The following is a 16,498-nucleotide window of genomic DNA, read 5'->3' as shown; positions in this document are numbered from 1 at the left end:
AGTTTCCAAACCAACAATCATCAGGATGCAGAACAGGATACATCTAAAGTGAGAAAGTTATTTACTTCACATTCAAGTTAACACTACCTATACTTGTTTTGGCACAAGGTATTAGTCCTAATGTGCCAAAAAAGCGTTGTGCACCTTAAAAAATACTGATGTTAACGCCACTAAGACCAAAATCCTCCTATTCACAATCCAAATTTGTACTGGTGTTGTTTTGCTATGCTTCACCAATACTCAAAACCACAAGTCAGGTCTCATTTTTAATAGCATCTTGCACACGTTAATAACTGACAACAGAAACTGAAGAGTAAATTGTCAAAAAATTAGTAATATTTCATTGTTAATCTCTGGATTCCATCCTATTTTATCAGCATGAGGATGGAAGACGTTTTACTTTGCTTTGGGTTACAGATGCTCATACTAATTGTAAATGTCATTTGTTGACTGACGCAACAATCTGGGTTGGTTTGACAAACACCAAAAAAAAATTAATCTGCTTCGTGTTATTCTCTGAAAGAAAACGCAGATGATTTTTTTCTTGGGGCACACAAGTGAATTGCAGGTGTTACACAGGAGAAGCAGATTCTGGCACTTGGACGGCTTTCTCGAGGAGATGGGATGGTTTGGCAGCTACAGGAAACTATAAGCAGCATTTCCAAAGGCACATAAAAAATTGGAAAGCAAGACTTATTCTTGTGTTCTGGTCTTCCGGACCATTTCCTGCATCCTGATATCCAAATTATCCCCATTTTAAAGCCAAATTCAGCTTCCATTAAAAGTTCAAGTCATTATGAAGCATCTTATTAACCTGTGAGGAGTCAGATCAAGTTCTGACAAATGAATGTAGACTCATCTTTCAATTTACTGCTTGGTTTGTCATTCCAAATGCCCAATCCTAATCATGCAGATAAAACCTAGGACAGAAATAACATAGTACGATAGACAACTTGATGAAACAAATACTTGTTGGAAATTTATTTACCCAGACTGATAATTGACACTATTGATAAATTGATACTATGTCCCATAAAAGTAATTTGTTGATAATTTTTACATCTCCTAAATTAATTTGTCTGCTGCCACAAACAGCCTGAGATCAAGCTGAAAACTGCACCCTTACTGCATGTTTTGTGCATCACTATCTAATGTCATCAGATGCAAGGATATTCATTCACCTTGGATTCTGCGATGCATTTTTATTGATGACATTACATTTGTGTCTGGATAAGTTTTAAGTGCTGTTTGAATAAAGATAACCATTGATTTAAGAGAGCTATCCTTTGTTTTTTAAATTTAGATAAAATTCTTTTAAACTGCACACCATGTCTTTCTCAATTCCATCTGAAGGAATAAGACAATAAATAAGTAAATAAATCTCTCTCAAACATTGTTGCTATTGATGGCAGTGGCAAAATGCAAATCATTGCTGTAGACTTGAAGATGTTAATGAATTCTTCTGTACTTTGTACGATGTTTTCAGTTGTTCTTAATTTTCCCCATCCAAAAAATAAGGGATGGTTTACTTCTCAGAGGTATTCAAGATAGCATTCCAATTAATGTTGTAGAAAATTTTATGCACCACTTGTAAAACTTAATATTGTTTTGTACAACCATGTTTCAGATTTTATTTTGAGGGGAGAAGAATGCAAACTACAAGTCAAGCTACTCTCTGGAATCATCCCCTAAAACAGATGTAGCACTGGGATATTTTTTCTGAAAAAGTAAACAGTAAATCATAGCAAGAGAAAGTGCCCAAACACACGCTTTATTTATGTCAGACTCTAAACTGTTTCCAAACGTTAAGATTTTTTATGGACAGTATTATGACAATAAAAAAATTGAGAGCTACGCCAGTAGATTACATAAACAATAATTTTTGTTTTGTCTGGTGTAACAGGAGTCTTAAAAAAAACAAACACCACTTTGTATCCATTATTTCATACCCAGATGTTTCCTGTACACCTGCAGTTGTCTCTAGTCCTGAATTCATGAGCTATAGTATTTTAGCAGCCTCTCATCAGTTGGTTTCAGAATTTTCTTGTCTGCCATGTTTACGATCCATCCTGGAGCAAGACCAAAAAATATCTGCCTGGGATCCTTGCGTGTGCTTAACATTTTGAAGAGCTCATCTTTAGTTATGTCTGGTAGGGAATAACCATATTTCTTGGCAAGTTCAAGCCTGGCTTCTTCAACCTTGGATGGATCTGCCAGATACCCCCGATTACTGGCATCTGTGTAGTAGCGAACTAGATCTTCAGGTGGAAGCATCCGCTTTGGAATAGGCTGGCCACGCAGAAAAAACACTACTGGCTTAATTAAAATTTCTGTGTGCAGAGAAGAGACAAAATTAGGTATGATGCTTTATAATCAACATTTAGAGACATTACACTTTTTCTTTGGTATTTTGTGCTAAAGAAGTTATTAAACTCATTTATTAAAGAATATCAAGCAAAAAACAAATCTTAATATTCTTGTTCAGAATTAAATATTTACAAGTCACACTTACCCAAACAAACAATTCTAGTGACAACTGTCACTATAAAGATCAGTTAAAACAATCCAGATGAATCATAATTTCTAATGCATTTAGAATGTCTGCTTTGGAAAGATACAATAACTAAGCCAGAAGATGGCATCTTATTCCAAAGATGGACTTCCAGGTTAGAAGTGGCTATTTACACAGTCAACAAGTATAGAATTTCATGTTTCTGTAAGTATTTTAAATGAAGAATCAACAGTATGTACACCTATTTAGACTGGATATAGGAAATAAATTCTTCACTCAGAGGGTGGTGAGGCCCTGGCACAGGCTGCCCAGAGAAGCTGCGGATGCCCCATCCCTGGAGGTGTTCAAGGCCAGGCTGGATGGGGCTTTGGGCAACCTGGTCTGGTGGGAGGTGTCCCTGCCCATGGCAGGGGGTTGGAACTAGGTGCCTTTAAGGTCCCTTCCAACCCAAACTATTCTGTGATTCTTTTTAGACATTTGTGAGAGTATCCTCTCCTCAAATTTTGCTACAGTCGGCAAGTTACTTTCCAGACCCTTTTAAATTCAATATTTAGATCGTTTTCTGGATCAGAAAACAAACAAACTTGTATCAGTCCAGGGTAACATATTTTGCACACTGGAAAATATCTACTCCTCTTGTCCTCAGCTTCATTCACACATGAAATCTCCATTATGGCCAATAAAAAGTGCATGAATGAATATTAGACAGGATGCAGCCTCAAGCAAAGTAAAGCCACATTCTTCAGTGAAAGTGTTCTCAAAACAATAGCCATTTTGACTGGAACCATTCTGACCTTCTCTAGCTTAGTTACTTCCTCACTTTAAGTGGAAAAGTATTTAAATAAAATATATCAACAACCCATTGTTATTTAAGCCCATTTTTTCCCCTGAATTTTCCTAGGGTTATTAAATGTGTGGAAAAGTTGAAATACAAAAATCCAAAGAAACAGTCCTTTATTAGTTCCACTATCTACAGAGCTACTTACATTTCTTTAACTGGTTGATTGGTAAATAACTATTAACACTAGTAGGGCTCAGCAGGTGAACAGTTAAACAGTTAAAAAAGCACATAGTGTTATATATAACATATATATATATGTTGCTGGATGTCTCAGAACAGAGAAAGTGGAGGATCATCCAGTAAGAACTATTTGGAGAGATTTGGATGACTTCATCTTCTCACAGACAGAAAAGAGTGGAAATCCTTACCCAAGCTCCTTGGATCGTAGAACGATGTTGTAATAACACCTCCATTTTTTTCTATGGTTGCAATTGCTAACTCAGATGCCCTTTGTACTTCAATGTTTACTTTTGCTGAAAAAATATCAGCACCCTGTAAGTTTCAAAACATATTAGAGTAACATTAAAATGACTGTTTTAAGGCATACATTCAATCCTCTCTGCAAACTTACAAGAAACATTAAGTCCTGCAAAATATTGATTTGTCTGTTTGGTGCACTGAGAACAGTAACCATATTGTTCTCATTCAGTCACTTTGGTTCAAGTAAAAAAGCCTGCCTGTCCAAAATTTTCAGACATTTCTTTCAGTACATTCTAGTTTTCTGTTCTGAAATACTTTTTTGACCTCTTGTTATGTGTTCCTTAACCTTTGTATAGTCTCTCTGGTCTTGAAACACCACCCTATTATTTTGCTAACACACAGTGCCCTCTAGTGGATTTAATATCACAAAAAAAATCCACAGAAAACTAACTTGCAAAAACAAAGATGCTTCCAAAACAGAGGAAGGAGAAGGACAGTTGGACAGCCTGGTGTGGAAAAATTGAAAACTCAATGCTTTACACCGCCTAAAACAAATTTATTTTGTATGCATACCTCCTCCACCAGCTGGATGCCATAATCTCGTTTGAGAGGTTGTACTGTTACACCTCTGGCATTAGTAAGCTGTGTTAAGTCAATTGGTTGTGTGGGGTCAACTCTACCCAGATCAATCAGGTACTGCAGCTTCTGAAGACTGAGTGGTTGATACTGACGTCTGAGGCTGGGGAGAGGAAAAAAAAAAAGGAACAAAAGATGTTTATGAAACTTGAATAGACCTGGTCAATGATATACAGCACATATTGCATTTTCTACCTAGTCCTAGAACTACCAAGAAAATGCTTGAAACAGTCATCCATAAGCCAAAACCATATTTGCATTAAACTAAACTTACAAGCCTCAGTTAGAGCTCAAGACTGCATTACGCATTCAGTTCCCATCCCTAACATGACATTAATCCTTTTACTCCAGAATACCTCTCTATCTGCTGACTGTTTTAAGGAAGCAGCAAGACATGAAGAAATTGAAGCATCAGCATTTCTTGGTAAGTCAACAAGATTCTGAATAACTATCACTTTCAAAGTGAATCCATCTTGGCAGCCTCAGTGATGCATCTGGAAAATCTGACCAAAAAAAATATCCAACCAACCAAAAGACAACAAATGAATAAAAACAAACAAAAAACACCCACAATAAAAACACAAAGTGCCTCTGCCTTTCCATAGAAATTTAGTCAGAGTAGCAGCCAAGCCCAGTATATGCTCCTGCACCGCTTGCCTCTATCCAACAAGTTTTTTTTAGTTCATTACCACTGCACCTGACATCTAACAGGTAGTAAATGGAATCTTCCTCAACATCCTCCAAGGGAGGGAAATATTAAGAACATCTACATTAATCCATATCCCCAAAGGAAAATGGAATATTTTGTCAGTAGCTGTCATCTTCAGCAGAATCTGCTGTTGCATTTTATGAAGTTCTAACTTTACTGCACAAACCAATCCTCTGGGTAGTCCTTCCTGGTTCTACACCTCCTGCATACCAGTTATGCTGCTGCTCGGAACTTTCTCAAATGATCTATTTCACCACCACTACTGGAAATCTGTGTTAGTAGAAAAAATGAAAAGCTTATCTCTGTTAATGGTATGCTAAGCAAAACGAAACAGAAAACAACCAAGCAGCAGAATTACCCGTCAGACAGTTCCTAACAGAGCAAGAGTTCAAAAAGCAGAGAAACACCACTGCAGACAGAAAAAAAAAGAATGATGTGAAGATAAACAGGTAGAGACACTGTTCAGCATGTTCCTATCCTGCCACAATAGTCTCTCAATTGCACTTACCATGTTCACTAGAAAAACATTTACAGTAGCCTCATACTGGAATTTTGAAAACATTGAAAAATTATGAAGTTTTTTTTTTGTTGTTTCCACATGTGCCAGATGTGGTCAAAAAGCACCGAAACATTGTTCAATTTTTTTCACTGCAGAGGCTTGGATTTGTGTTCTTTGTGAATAAACTTGTGACTGCTGTTAACATAATATCAGCGTCTGCATTCTGCAGCACATCCTCTGTGTATCAAAAGTGCTTCTTGGTTACTCTTACAATAAATTAAGTAAAGAGGGAGAGTACTTGGAAATATAGTTTAAAACACTTCAAAACTAACAAGACTTGCACAGAAAACCTTTAATAATAGAGGACAGGTCTGTAAGTTACACTTCATGTATAAATTGAAACTATAAAAGTGTGCAGGTATTTGCTGAAGTTTTATCAGCAAATGAAATCAAACTGCAAGTTTAACAACTTCTGAATAAATACACATTAGTACTTTCATTCTTCAACTGTCTGCTAGATGTGGCGCATTTTTGTAACTAGTACCTGTAGCAGAGCAGCACTGTATGGATATAGAAGTTTTTGAGACCATATGTAAAGGCAACAAAATGGTTAGTGACACAGGCAACATGCATGCTATCGTAGGAAACAAAAACCAGATTTAAACAAAAAGGACAAAAAAAACACAGAATTTTTATCTGTCAGTATAGCAAAGAAAATGAATAAAAACACTGACACACAGATCCACAGCTAAGAATAGCAACTAGAGAAAAGACATGTTAGGACAATCATTTTAAAAAGCTGGAAGATGGACAATGGCACAAGCAAGTACAATGTGAAAAAGGGACAGAAGTGACAGCCAAGGCAGAATGCCTGAGAACAATGGCGAAAGATGACTTAATGGACTCATCCAACAGATTTGGTATTAAACAGTTTAAGATACTAGGTGGAACAGATGGAGCACGGACAGACAAAGGCAGCAGCTTCGCATGGCTAAAATGTACAGTAATGAGCAGAAGCAGGTTTGTTTGGCTGGCAGCAGATCAGAGCTTCGAGTGAATAAAGCAAAGTGAAATAACAAAGAAAGACTTTGGATTACACTTCCAAGCCTAACATCTTCACAGGAGTTCACTAATGGGGCCGTTTCCAGTCAGTCCAATGGGCTATCTGCTGAGAAGAGAGGAATGGGAAAAAACAAACATGTACAGAGGAATGGCCTCAGAGGAGAAATGCGCTCAGCTGTAGGGGCATGGGCACATGCAACATACGAAGAATCATGCAAAGAAAAGGGCAAATAAGAGGCATAAAACAACAAAAAATAAATTAATTCATTAAAATAAATTAAATCTCCCAAGAAATGAGAGATTGTGCTGACAGGCAAGCTAACGATCACAGAGGAATATCTCATCTTCAGTGAGTCCTGTTTTGGCATATTATACAGATTCTGGCTTCAGGAGAACACTTAAACTCAGAAGTTAATCAGCCTGCTTAAATGTGAGGAAACTTACCTATGTCCCTCATTAAACCCATACTTTGGTATGGCCAAATAAAATGGAGTTTGGCCACCCTCAAAGCCTAATCGGGGACGATTTCCTCTTTGTCTTTCTCCTTTGTGACCTCTGCCACACTTTCTACCTCCATATCTTCCGCGACCACGTCTTTTCTCCTTGAAAACAAAGAACGGCACAGTTAGTCAACGACTTTGTAGATAAATATTTATAAAACAGAAGATTTCAGAGGTATAACCAACTTAACAAAATGCCGATTCTCGGAGGGAAAAAAAATAGCTCTTTTCTAAGGGGAAAAATACTCAGAAAAGCAGTTGATGTCATTTTTGCACACAGTTCTAGGCAGGTATTGCAACAAAAGAAATACCAGTACTTAATCCTACCTCTTAATATCCTGCTCTCCCCAAGTTAGATAATTCCTCTGAATTAACCTTTGATATTTCCTCCTATTTCACAAGAAAGCTGCTCAGTGCTCAGAAATTTCTGAACACTAACAATGAAAAAAATCACTTCAAGGGAACAGACTACACATGCTATACATACATATAGTTCTTTTCATGGACTCAGACTTTTTAGCAAGTCTGAAACCACTGGCTACAAATCAGAAGAGAAGATTATATTTCAAAACTTTATTACTGCTTAAATTAAGACCATGAAACTACACAATTAGTTTCCTGAGCGCTTTAAATTAGAATTGCAGCCATAAGTACAGCATTTCAGCAATCCTCTTGCACTCACCTCCTGTTTGTGCCAGGAAAAGCACTTACATAGCTAAATGGTGAACAGGATCAAAGATCTAAGCAAAGGTAAAACTATTTCAATATAAAAAAACTAGGTAAACTTGCAGGCACAATAGAAAGCATAAAAGGTAAAACTAGAGCATAAAAGGTAAAACTAGGTAAAACTAGATCAAGGGGGGGAATGGAGGCAGGTGCCTATTCGGGGTGGTAGGCGAGCCCTCTCTCTGCCCACCTCACCTTCTCATCTACCCTTAAATAATCGATATGAAGGACTAGAACAAGACAATCCGAACGATAAAGTAGATAAAAACCCGTCCCAGCTGGAGGGGGCGCCTAAGACAAGGCGACCTACACACCGCATGGCCACATCATCCTTCAAAAAAGAAAGAAGGGCTATTGTTATGGGGGGCTCCCTTCTGAAAGGGACAGAGGGACCGATATGCCGACCGGACCCAACTCGCAGAGAAGTCTGTTGCCTCCCTGGGGCTCGGGTGAGAGACTTCGCCAAGAAAGTCCAGCGCCTGGTACGGCCCACTGACTACTACCCGCTACTGGTCTTTCAGGCTGGTAGCGATGAAGTAGCAACGAGAAGTCCGAAGGCGATCAAAAGAGACTTTAGGGATTTGGGGCGACTACTTAGAGGATCAGGGGCGCAGGTTGTGTTTGCCTCTGTCCTTCCGATAGGGGGGATCGAAGCTGAAAGGCGTGCTGTTCACATAAACTCGTGGCTTCGAGACTGGTGTGACCGGCAGAACTTTGGGTTCTTTGATCACGGGAAGGTCTATGCTACACAGGGCCTGATGGCACCGGATGGGATGGGCCTCTCTCGGAGAGGGGTAAGGATCTTTGGTCAGGAGTTGGCAGGGCTGGTAGATAGGGCTTTAAACTAGAGTCGAAGGGGGAAGGGGCTAAAACCAGGCACACCGGTGAAGACCTAAGGGAAGGTACGCTAGAATCAGAGGGGCTGGGTGCCAGTGAGGTCCTTCGGGCAGATCCACAAGGTGCTGAGTGTAAGGAGACGCACCTGAAGTGCTTCTACACGAACGCACGCAGTATGAGGAATAAAATGGATGAGCTAGAAGTCCTGGCCCAGTCCTGCAACTACGATATCATCGGCATAAGCGAAACCTGGTGGGATGAGTCCTGTGACTGGGGTGTCGCGATAGATGGTTACAGGCTCTTCAGGAGGGACAGGCAGGGTAGGCGAGGTGGTGGGGTGGCGATGTATGTGAAGCAGGGGCTGGACTGTGTGGAACTTCAGGTCGGAGATGGCAAAGTTGAGAGCCTCTGGGTAAGGATCAAGGGACGAACGAATAAAGGGGATGTCGTTGTGGGAGTCTATTACAGACCGCCTGGCCAGGACGATAGCGCCGATAAATTATTCTTTACAGAACTAAGAGAGGCCTCGAGATTAACTCCCCTTGTCCTTATGGGGGACTTCAACTTGCCAGACGTTAACTGGGAGTGCCACACGGCTGACACGAGCAAGTCCAGGAGGTTCATGAAGCACCTAGATGATAACTTCTTGGTGCAGGTGCTAACGGAGCCAACTAGGAAAGGTGCCCTCCTAGACCTGTTGCTGGAGAACAGAGAGGGTCTGGCGGGAGATGTGGTGATTGGTGGCCGCCTTGGTCAAAGCGACCATGAAGTGGTTGAGTTCAAAATTTACGGTGACAGAAAGAAAAGTGCCACCAAAACCTCATCCCTAGATATGGGGAAAGCGGACTTCAGGCTGCTCAGGGAACTAGTCAGCAAGGTCCCCTGGGAAACTGCTCTTGAAGGCCTCGATGTCCACCAGTGCTGGTCATTCTTTAAACGATGCCTCCTAGAAGCACAAGATCAGGCAATTCCTAAATATCGCAAGTCAGGCAGGCGGGGCAGGAGGCCGGCGTGGCTGACCAGGAACATTCTAATGGAGATTAGGCGGAAACAGAGAGTGTTTCGCTACTGGAAGGAGGGCCAGGTGTCATGGAAAGAATACAGGGATGCCGTTCGTGTTTGTAGGCAGAAAATTCGTGTGGCCAAAGCACACCTAGAGTTGAAGCTGGCTGTGTCTGTGAGAGAAAATAAAAAGGGCTTTTTCAGATATGTGAATGGAAAAAGGAGAACTAAAGAATACATAGGGCCGCTCCTTGATAGGGAAGGTCTCCTCACAGACAATGACATAGGCAAAGCAGAGACGCTTAACGCCTTCTTCGCCTCTGTCTTCAATGCCGATGATGGGCTTCGGGACCCAGGGTGCCCTGAGCTAGAGGACTGGGACGGTGGGGATGACAAACTCCCAACCGACCCTGAACGTGTGCGGGATTTGCTACTCCACCTGGATCCCTACAAGTCCATGGGTCCGGATGGGATTCATCCCCGGGTGCTGAAAGACCTGGCGGACGTCATCGCGGAACCTCTCTCAATTATTTTTCAACGATCCTGGGAATTTGGAGAGGTCCCGGTAGACTGGAAGCTGGCAAATGTTGTGCCGATTTACAAGAAGGGTCAGAAAGAAGACCCTAGCAATTACAGGCCTGTCAGTCTCACGTCAGTGCCTGGTAAAATCATGGAGAACATGGTTCTCGAACTTATTGAGGCTCACCTGGGGGACAAAGCAGTCATTGGTCCCAGCCAGCATGGGTTTGTGAAGGGCAGGTCCTGCCTAACTAACCTGATTTCCTTTTATGATAAGATCACCCGTATGATGGACCAAGGGAAACCAGCTGATGTGATTTTTTTGGACTTCAGCAAGGCTTTTGACACGGTTTCCCATAGGATCCTACTGGACAAAATGTCCACCATACAGCTAAATAAAAACATCATACGATGGGTGAGCAATTGGCTAACGGGCAGGGCCCAAAGGGTTATAGTAAATGGGGCTGCATCAGGCTGGCGGGCGGTCACCAGTGGGGTCCCTCAAGGCTCCATTTTAGGGCCGGTACTTTTCAATATTTTTATAAACGATCTGGATGTAGGAATAGAAGGTATTTTGAGCAAGTTTGCTGATGACACCAAACTTGGAGGAGTTGTGGACTCGAATGAGGGTGGAAAGGCCTTGCAGAGGGATCTGGATAGGTTAGAGAGCTGGGCGATCACCAACCGCATGAAGTTCAATAAGAGCAAGTGCCGGGTCCTGCACCTGGGACGGGGAAACCCTGGCTGCACGTACAGACTGGGCGATGAGACGCTAGAGAGCAGCCTAGAAGAGAGGGATCTGGGGGTCGTGGTTGACAGCAAGTTGAATATGAGCCAGCAGTGTGCCCTGGCGGCCAGGAGGGCCAACCGTGTCCTGGGGTGCATCAAGCACGGCATCGCTAGTAGGTCAAGGGAGGTGATTGTCCCGCTCTACTCTGCGCTGGTGCGGCCTCACCTCGAGTACTGTGTGCAGTTCTGGGCACCACAGTATAAAAAGGACATGAAACTGTTGGAGAGTGTCCAGAGGAGGGCTACGAAGATGGTGAAAGGCCTGGAGGGGAAGACGTACGAGGAACGGCTGAGGTCACTGGGCCTGTTCAGCCTGGAGAAGAGGAGGCTGAGGGGAGACCTCATCACAGTCTACAACTTCCTTGTAAGGGGGTGTCGAGAGGCAGGAGACCTTTTCTCCATTAACACCAGTGACAGGACCCGCGGGAACAGGGTTAAGCTGAGGCAGGGGAAATTTAGGCTCGACATCAGGAGGGGGTTCTTCACAGAGAGGGTGGTTGCACACTGGAACAGGCTCCCCAGGGAAGTGGTCACTGCACCGAGCCTGTCTGAATTTAAGAAGAGATTGGACTGTGCACTTAGTCACATGGTCTGAACTTTTGGGTAGACCTGTGCGGTATCAAGAGTTGGACTTGATGATCCTTAAGGGTCCCTTCCAACTCAGGATATTCTATGATTCTATGATTCTATTTCCCTCCCCCCCCCAAATTCAGATCAGCTGCACCACTCGGTACAGCACAGGTATGCCAGTAGCTGTAGCATTACAAGACAGGCAGTAAACAATGGTAGGAACGAGCACCTGGGAGTGCCAGATATTAAATGCAGCGGTGCGAGCCCTCACTGACCTAGCTATTAAAAGCCTACCGTGTCAGAGGGCTATACTTCATGCACTGAGGATTTTGCAGCACTAAGGATCACTTTGATTTCTTCATGCTGTGTTGGGGATAAGCCATAAGCTTCAGATTCCTCACTGCTGTGCTGAACGTAGTAAGGGATCTCTGCTCAGCTCCAAGAGGCACGACCATACCTGTGCACCATTTTGTAGGATCTATTTGGCCTCACAAAGTTTTCCCATTTAAGCTAACGTTGACTGGACTGCAAACACACGTGGAAGGAGCAGTGCCATATCGCTAAGTCTCGTATCTCCACAACAGAATACACAAACTTGCTATTTTCCATCGTGTTCCTCAACTTGAACCGGTAAAGCAACACATTTCAAATAGCATTTGTAATGCTTACAAGCTAACGTTGACTGAGTCCCTGCTGGATCAATAATAATTTAAAGAAGTCATTATTGAAGAGACTACAGGCAGTTTCTTCACATTCTATTCTCGTGTTCAACACTCAGCCAAACCGCGGACACCCCGTATCCTGCGGGTCTTGCTATGCAGTAACACTGCAGCACAGAACGTTCAGTGAAAGTGAGGTCTGAAAACTGTTCAGTGCATCACGGTACCTGACTATTTGTCTACCACCACAGACACAAAGTTTGATGTTTTATGCTTTCTATTGTGCCTGCAAGTTTTCCAAAGTTACCGATCACCTCCTGTATACTGTCATATTAGTAAGAAGGCCGATGTGGACATACATCAGAAAAAAATGCATGAACACGCTTGAAACACCTGATCTGAGATGCACAGCTTTACCTGTATTAATGCTAAGCAGCGTAAAGGTCAAGTGAAGCTTTACGCTAGACCGGACTATTCCTGCCACCAAAGGAAGCTGTCTCGTCCCTCACCCACACGCTGCTGCTTTACATGCAGGATCCCTTGTGCCGCCTGCCCCTGCATTGGACAGACCAGGGAATTAAACTGGATGAAAACTAACTTTTGGCCTAATTAGTTTTCATCAGGTTTAGTTCCGTGATCTGGCTCACTGCGCTCGGAGGCAGAGGGAGGGCACAACCTGCCCACACCGCCGTGTACGCAGTGGCTTCATTTAACACAAATACACGGGTGATTCGGGGTCAAAACTGGAGTGCAATTGGTATATTGACCAGACTGTCAGTGAAGTCAATCCAAACATCTGGATTGTTTTGGCAACTTGTTTGCGAAGTAAAATGCTCCTAAATCCACTCACATGAGCAGAATAATCACAGATTAAAGATGTCAGGTTCCATGAGAAAGAGAGGTGAGGTCAACTGTACAAGCTCTAACTTGTACAATTGTGGAGGCCAATAGTTAGTGCTAACATAGGAATAAAATAATAATTAATTTCCTACTTGAAATTGCAAGTTACTTGCTAAGGACCCAATGAGTATACAAAAAAATCTCTACTTTCAAGAGGTGATTTAAAAAAAAAAAAGTGTTTTCCTAACCCCAGCTGCTATCTTGAAAAATAAAAAGTCTTGAGAGAAAACACTGAAAGGAAAATATTAGCTCTACTTTCTTTAAACCTCAAATTCAGAAAATCTCAGAACTTCTGGATGCTAAACCTGAAGACGCTGTTTTGGGGCCTGAACTAGTCTGAAAATCCTTAAGAATAACCACATCAGCTCTGTACAGGACCTCTTCTTCCCGTTCCTCTTGACCCTGGTGAAGTTGGGTCAAGGTAAGTCACTCGACAGGGGAACCCTGACAGCTGCAGCAGGAGAGAACATCTATTTTCTTGCCTTGTCATATCTCTTTGCGGTTAAAAGTAAGCAAAGGAGTACTCACTAGCTCTGTAAGCCTTTCTAGAAAGCACTGTTGGTCCAATCCAACAGCCCCACATCCTGCTTGTGCTGGGGGCCTCAGACCTGGACGCAGCACTCCAGGTGGGGCCTCACAAGGGCAGAGCAGAGGGGCACAATCACCTCCCTCACCCTGCTGGCCTCACCCTGCTCTGTTGAAGCAGCCCAGGATGCAGTTGCCCTTCTGCACTGCAAGCGCACACTGCTGGCTCATGTCGAGCTTTTCATCCACCAGAACCCCCAAGTCCTTCTCTGCAGGGCTGCTCTCAGAGAGTTCTTCTCCCAGTCTGTGCTAATGTCTGGGATTGCCCCAACTCAGGTGCTTCACCTTGCACTTGGACTTGTTGAACCTCATTAGGTTCACACAGGCCCAATTCTCCAGTCTGCCCAGGTTCTTTTGGATATCTTGCCTTCCTTCTGTTGTATTAGCTGCACCACTTAGCTTGGTATCATCTACAAACTTGCTGAGGGCACACTCAATCCCACTGTCTGTGTCATTGATTAAGATATTAAAAAGCAGTGGTCCCAGGACAGACCTCTGAAGGACACCAGTCGTCACCAGCCTCCACTTGGACACAGAGCTATTGACCACCACCCTCTGTGCGCAGCCTTCAAGCCAATTCCCTACCCACGGAACGGTCCACCCAGTGACTTTTGTTACAGCCTCCCACCCACAACAACGGCCCCCAAGTTTAGCTAAGGCCACCCATCGCCCAGTCGTCTACAGGGACAGCCCCACGCACCCAGGCTCAGAGGACACGGGACAACGCACAACGCCGACACCCCCCCGCCCGCCCGCCCGCCGCAGGCGCTCACCTTCTTTTTGGAGCCGGGGCTGGGCCTCAGGTTGGCCAGGCTGACCCTGGGCAGCGACCGCAGCAGCTCCAGGGCCTTGCTCCCGCCGGGGCCGCTCATCCCGGCCCAAGGGCGGCAGCGCCGCCGCCGGGGAGGAGCTGCTTTACGGCAGCAGCCGCAAAGCGCGCCTCGCGGCACTGTCGCGCTTACCCCCCCTGCCCAGGCGGGAGCGCGCCCGGGAAAGCGCAGCCCCGACATGGCGGCCGGGGGAGGGTGTGGAAGGGGGGGAGGTGGCTGCATTGTAAAGTGTGCGAGGGTCAGGGCGAAGTGTGTTGCTTCTCGTGGTGGTCTGCCAGACAGCTGTACGAAATGGTGTGCGGAACCGTCCCAGGGTGTTTCAGCCACTAGGGCAGGGAAAATACATATTATTTTTTTTTTTACTATAATACCTAGTGTTTTGCCTTATAAAGCTTGCACTACCTCAGGCTACCTAGAAAACATTCACATGCAGACTCCTCTTTCCCTGTAAAGAGATATCCAACTCACCAGGCTCTAAAGATTCACAGCCCAGATATTTTCACTGATGCCTTTAGGATTTTAGGAGCGAAGTTCCCCGAATGCCTACCCGCAGTCGGCAGGCTGCCCCGTGCCCCACAGGCCACTCTGCTGTTGTGCAGCTCTTGTATGCCCGGTCCGCACGGAGCTTTTGTTTCTGCAGCAGCCCTAACCAGGCTGCGAGTTCACTCCAGCTGCGCCGACTGAAAGCTTGCTCCAGTTATGAGCTGACTGCTGACCTTCTAGGCAGGAGGTGCACCAGCAGGCCGCCTCGTGACATTTACATTTACTAAATAGGAGACAGTGTAGTCAATGCCGGGGTGGAAAGGGAAGACAGAATTTTTTCACCTCCTCTACAGCAAGCGTCAGGTTTATCATGCTTGATAAGCACCTGACATTGCATGAAGCTCCTAATCTTTTAGGAATCTTTTATGCAAGAACTACATTTTTGTAACACATTTGGATTGGGTACATCATAGAACCGTAGAATCATAGAACAGCTCAGGTTGGAAGGGACCTTAAAGCTCACCTAGTGCCACCCCCCTGCCATGGGCAGGGATGCCACCCACTAGATCAGGTCAACACCTCCAGGGATGGGGCATCCACAACCTCTCTGGACAACCTGTGCCAGTGCCTCACCACCCTCTGAGTGAAAAAATTCCTCCTAAGCTCTAATCTAAATCTCCCCTCTTTTAGTGTAAAACCATTCCCCCTTATCCTATCATTATCTGACATGATGAGCAAAAAGTCACTCTCCATCTTTTTCATAAGTCCCCTTCAAGCACTGAAAGGCCGCAATGAGGTCACCCTGGAGCCTTCTCTTCTCCAGGCTGAACATCCCCAGCTCTCTCAGCCTTTCTCCATAGGAGAGGTGCTCCAGCCCTCTGAGCATCTTTGTGGTCCTCCTCCGGACCTGCTCTAACAGCCCCACATCCTGCTTGTGCTGGGGGCCCCAGGCCTGGATGCAGCACTCCAAGTGGGGCCTCACAAGGGCAGAGCAGAGGGGCACAATCACCTCCCTCACCCTGCTGGCCTCTCCTCTGTTGATGCAGCCCAGGATGCAGTTGGCCTTCTGGGCTGCAAGCACGCACTGCTGGCTCATGTTGAGCTTTCCATCCACCAGAACCCCCAAGTCCTTCTCTGCAGGGCTGCTCTCAGTGAGTTCTTCTCCCAGTCTCTGCTCGTCTCAACCCAGGTGCAGCACGCTGTGCTATGACTTGTTAAATCTCATTACACATGGTCCTGCTTTTCTAGCTTGTCCAGGTCCCTTTGGATGTTTTCCTTTCATTCTATTGTACTGGCTGCACCACTCAGCTTGGTATCATCTGCAAACTTGCTGAGGGTGCACTTGATCCCACTATGTCACTGATAAAGATATTAAACAGTACTGCTCACAAGGCATGAGGCAAGAACACACACAATAAA

At 44.3% G+C, this 16,498-nt stretch overlaps 1 protein-coding gene across 1 annotated transcript; it reads right to left on the bottom strand.

Annotated features, from left to right (window-relative positions):
* Positions 1-1,755: 1,755 nt before the first annotated feature.
* Positions 1,756-14,700, bottom strand: MRPL15 (mitochondrial ribosomal protein L15). The gene is made up of 5 exons (XM_048072452.2): positions 14,540-14,700; positions 7,124-7,281; positions 4,347-4,512; positions 3,722-3,845; positions 1,756-2,330 (listed from the first exon to the last, which is right to left on the bottom strand). Exons 1-5 carry the CDS (start codon positions 14,636-14,638, stop codon positions 1,993-1,995), a joined length of 885 nt encoding a protein of 294 aa, XP_047928409.1. The 5' UTR covers positions 14,639-14,700; the 3' UTR covers positions 1,756-1,992.
* Positions 14,701-16,498: the final 1,798 nt, after the last annotated feature.

This window comes from Anser cygnoides, chromosome 2, assembly GCF_040182565.1.
Source record: "Anser cygnoides isolate HZ-2024a breed goose chromosome 2, Taihu_goose_T2T_genome, whole genome shotgun sequence".
Classification (NCBI taxonomy): domain Eukaryota; kingdom Metazoa; phylum Chordata; class Aves; order Anseriformes; family Anatidae; genus Anser; species Anser cygnoides.
This window is presented reverse-complemented; position numbering and strand designations above follow the sequence as displayed.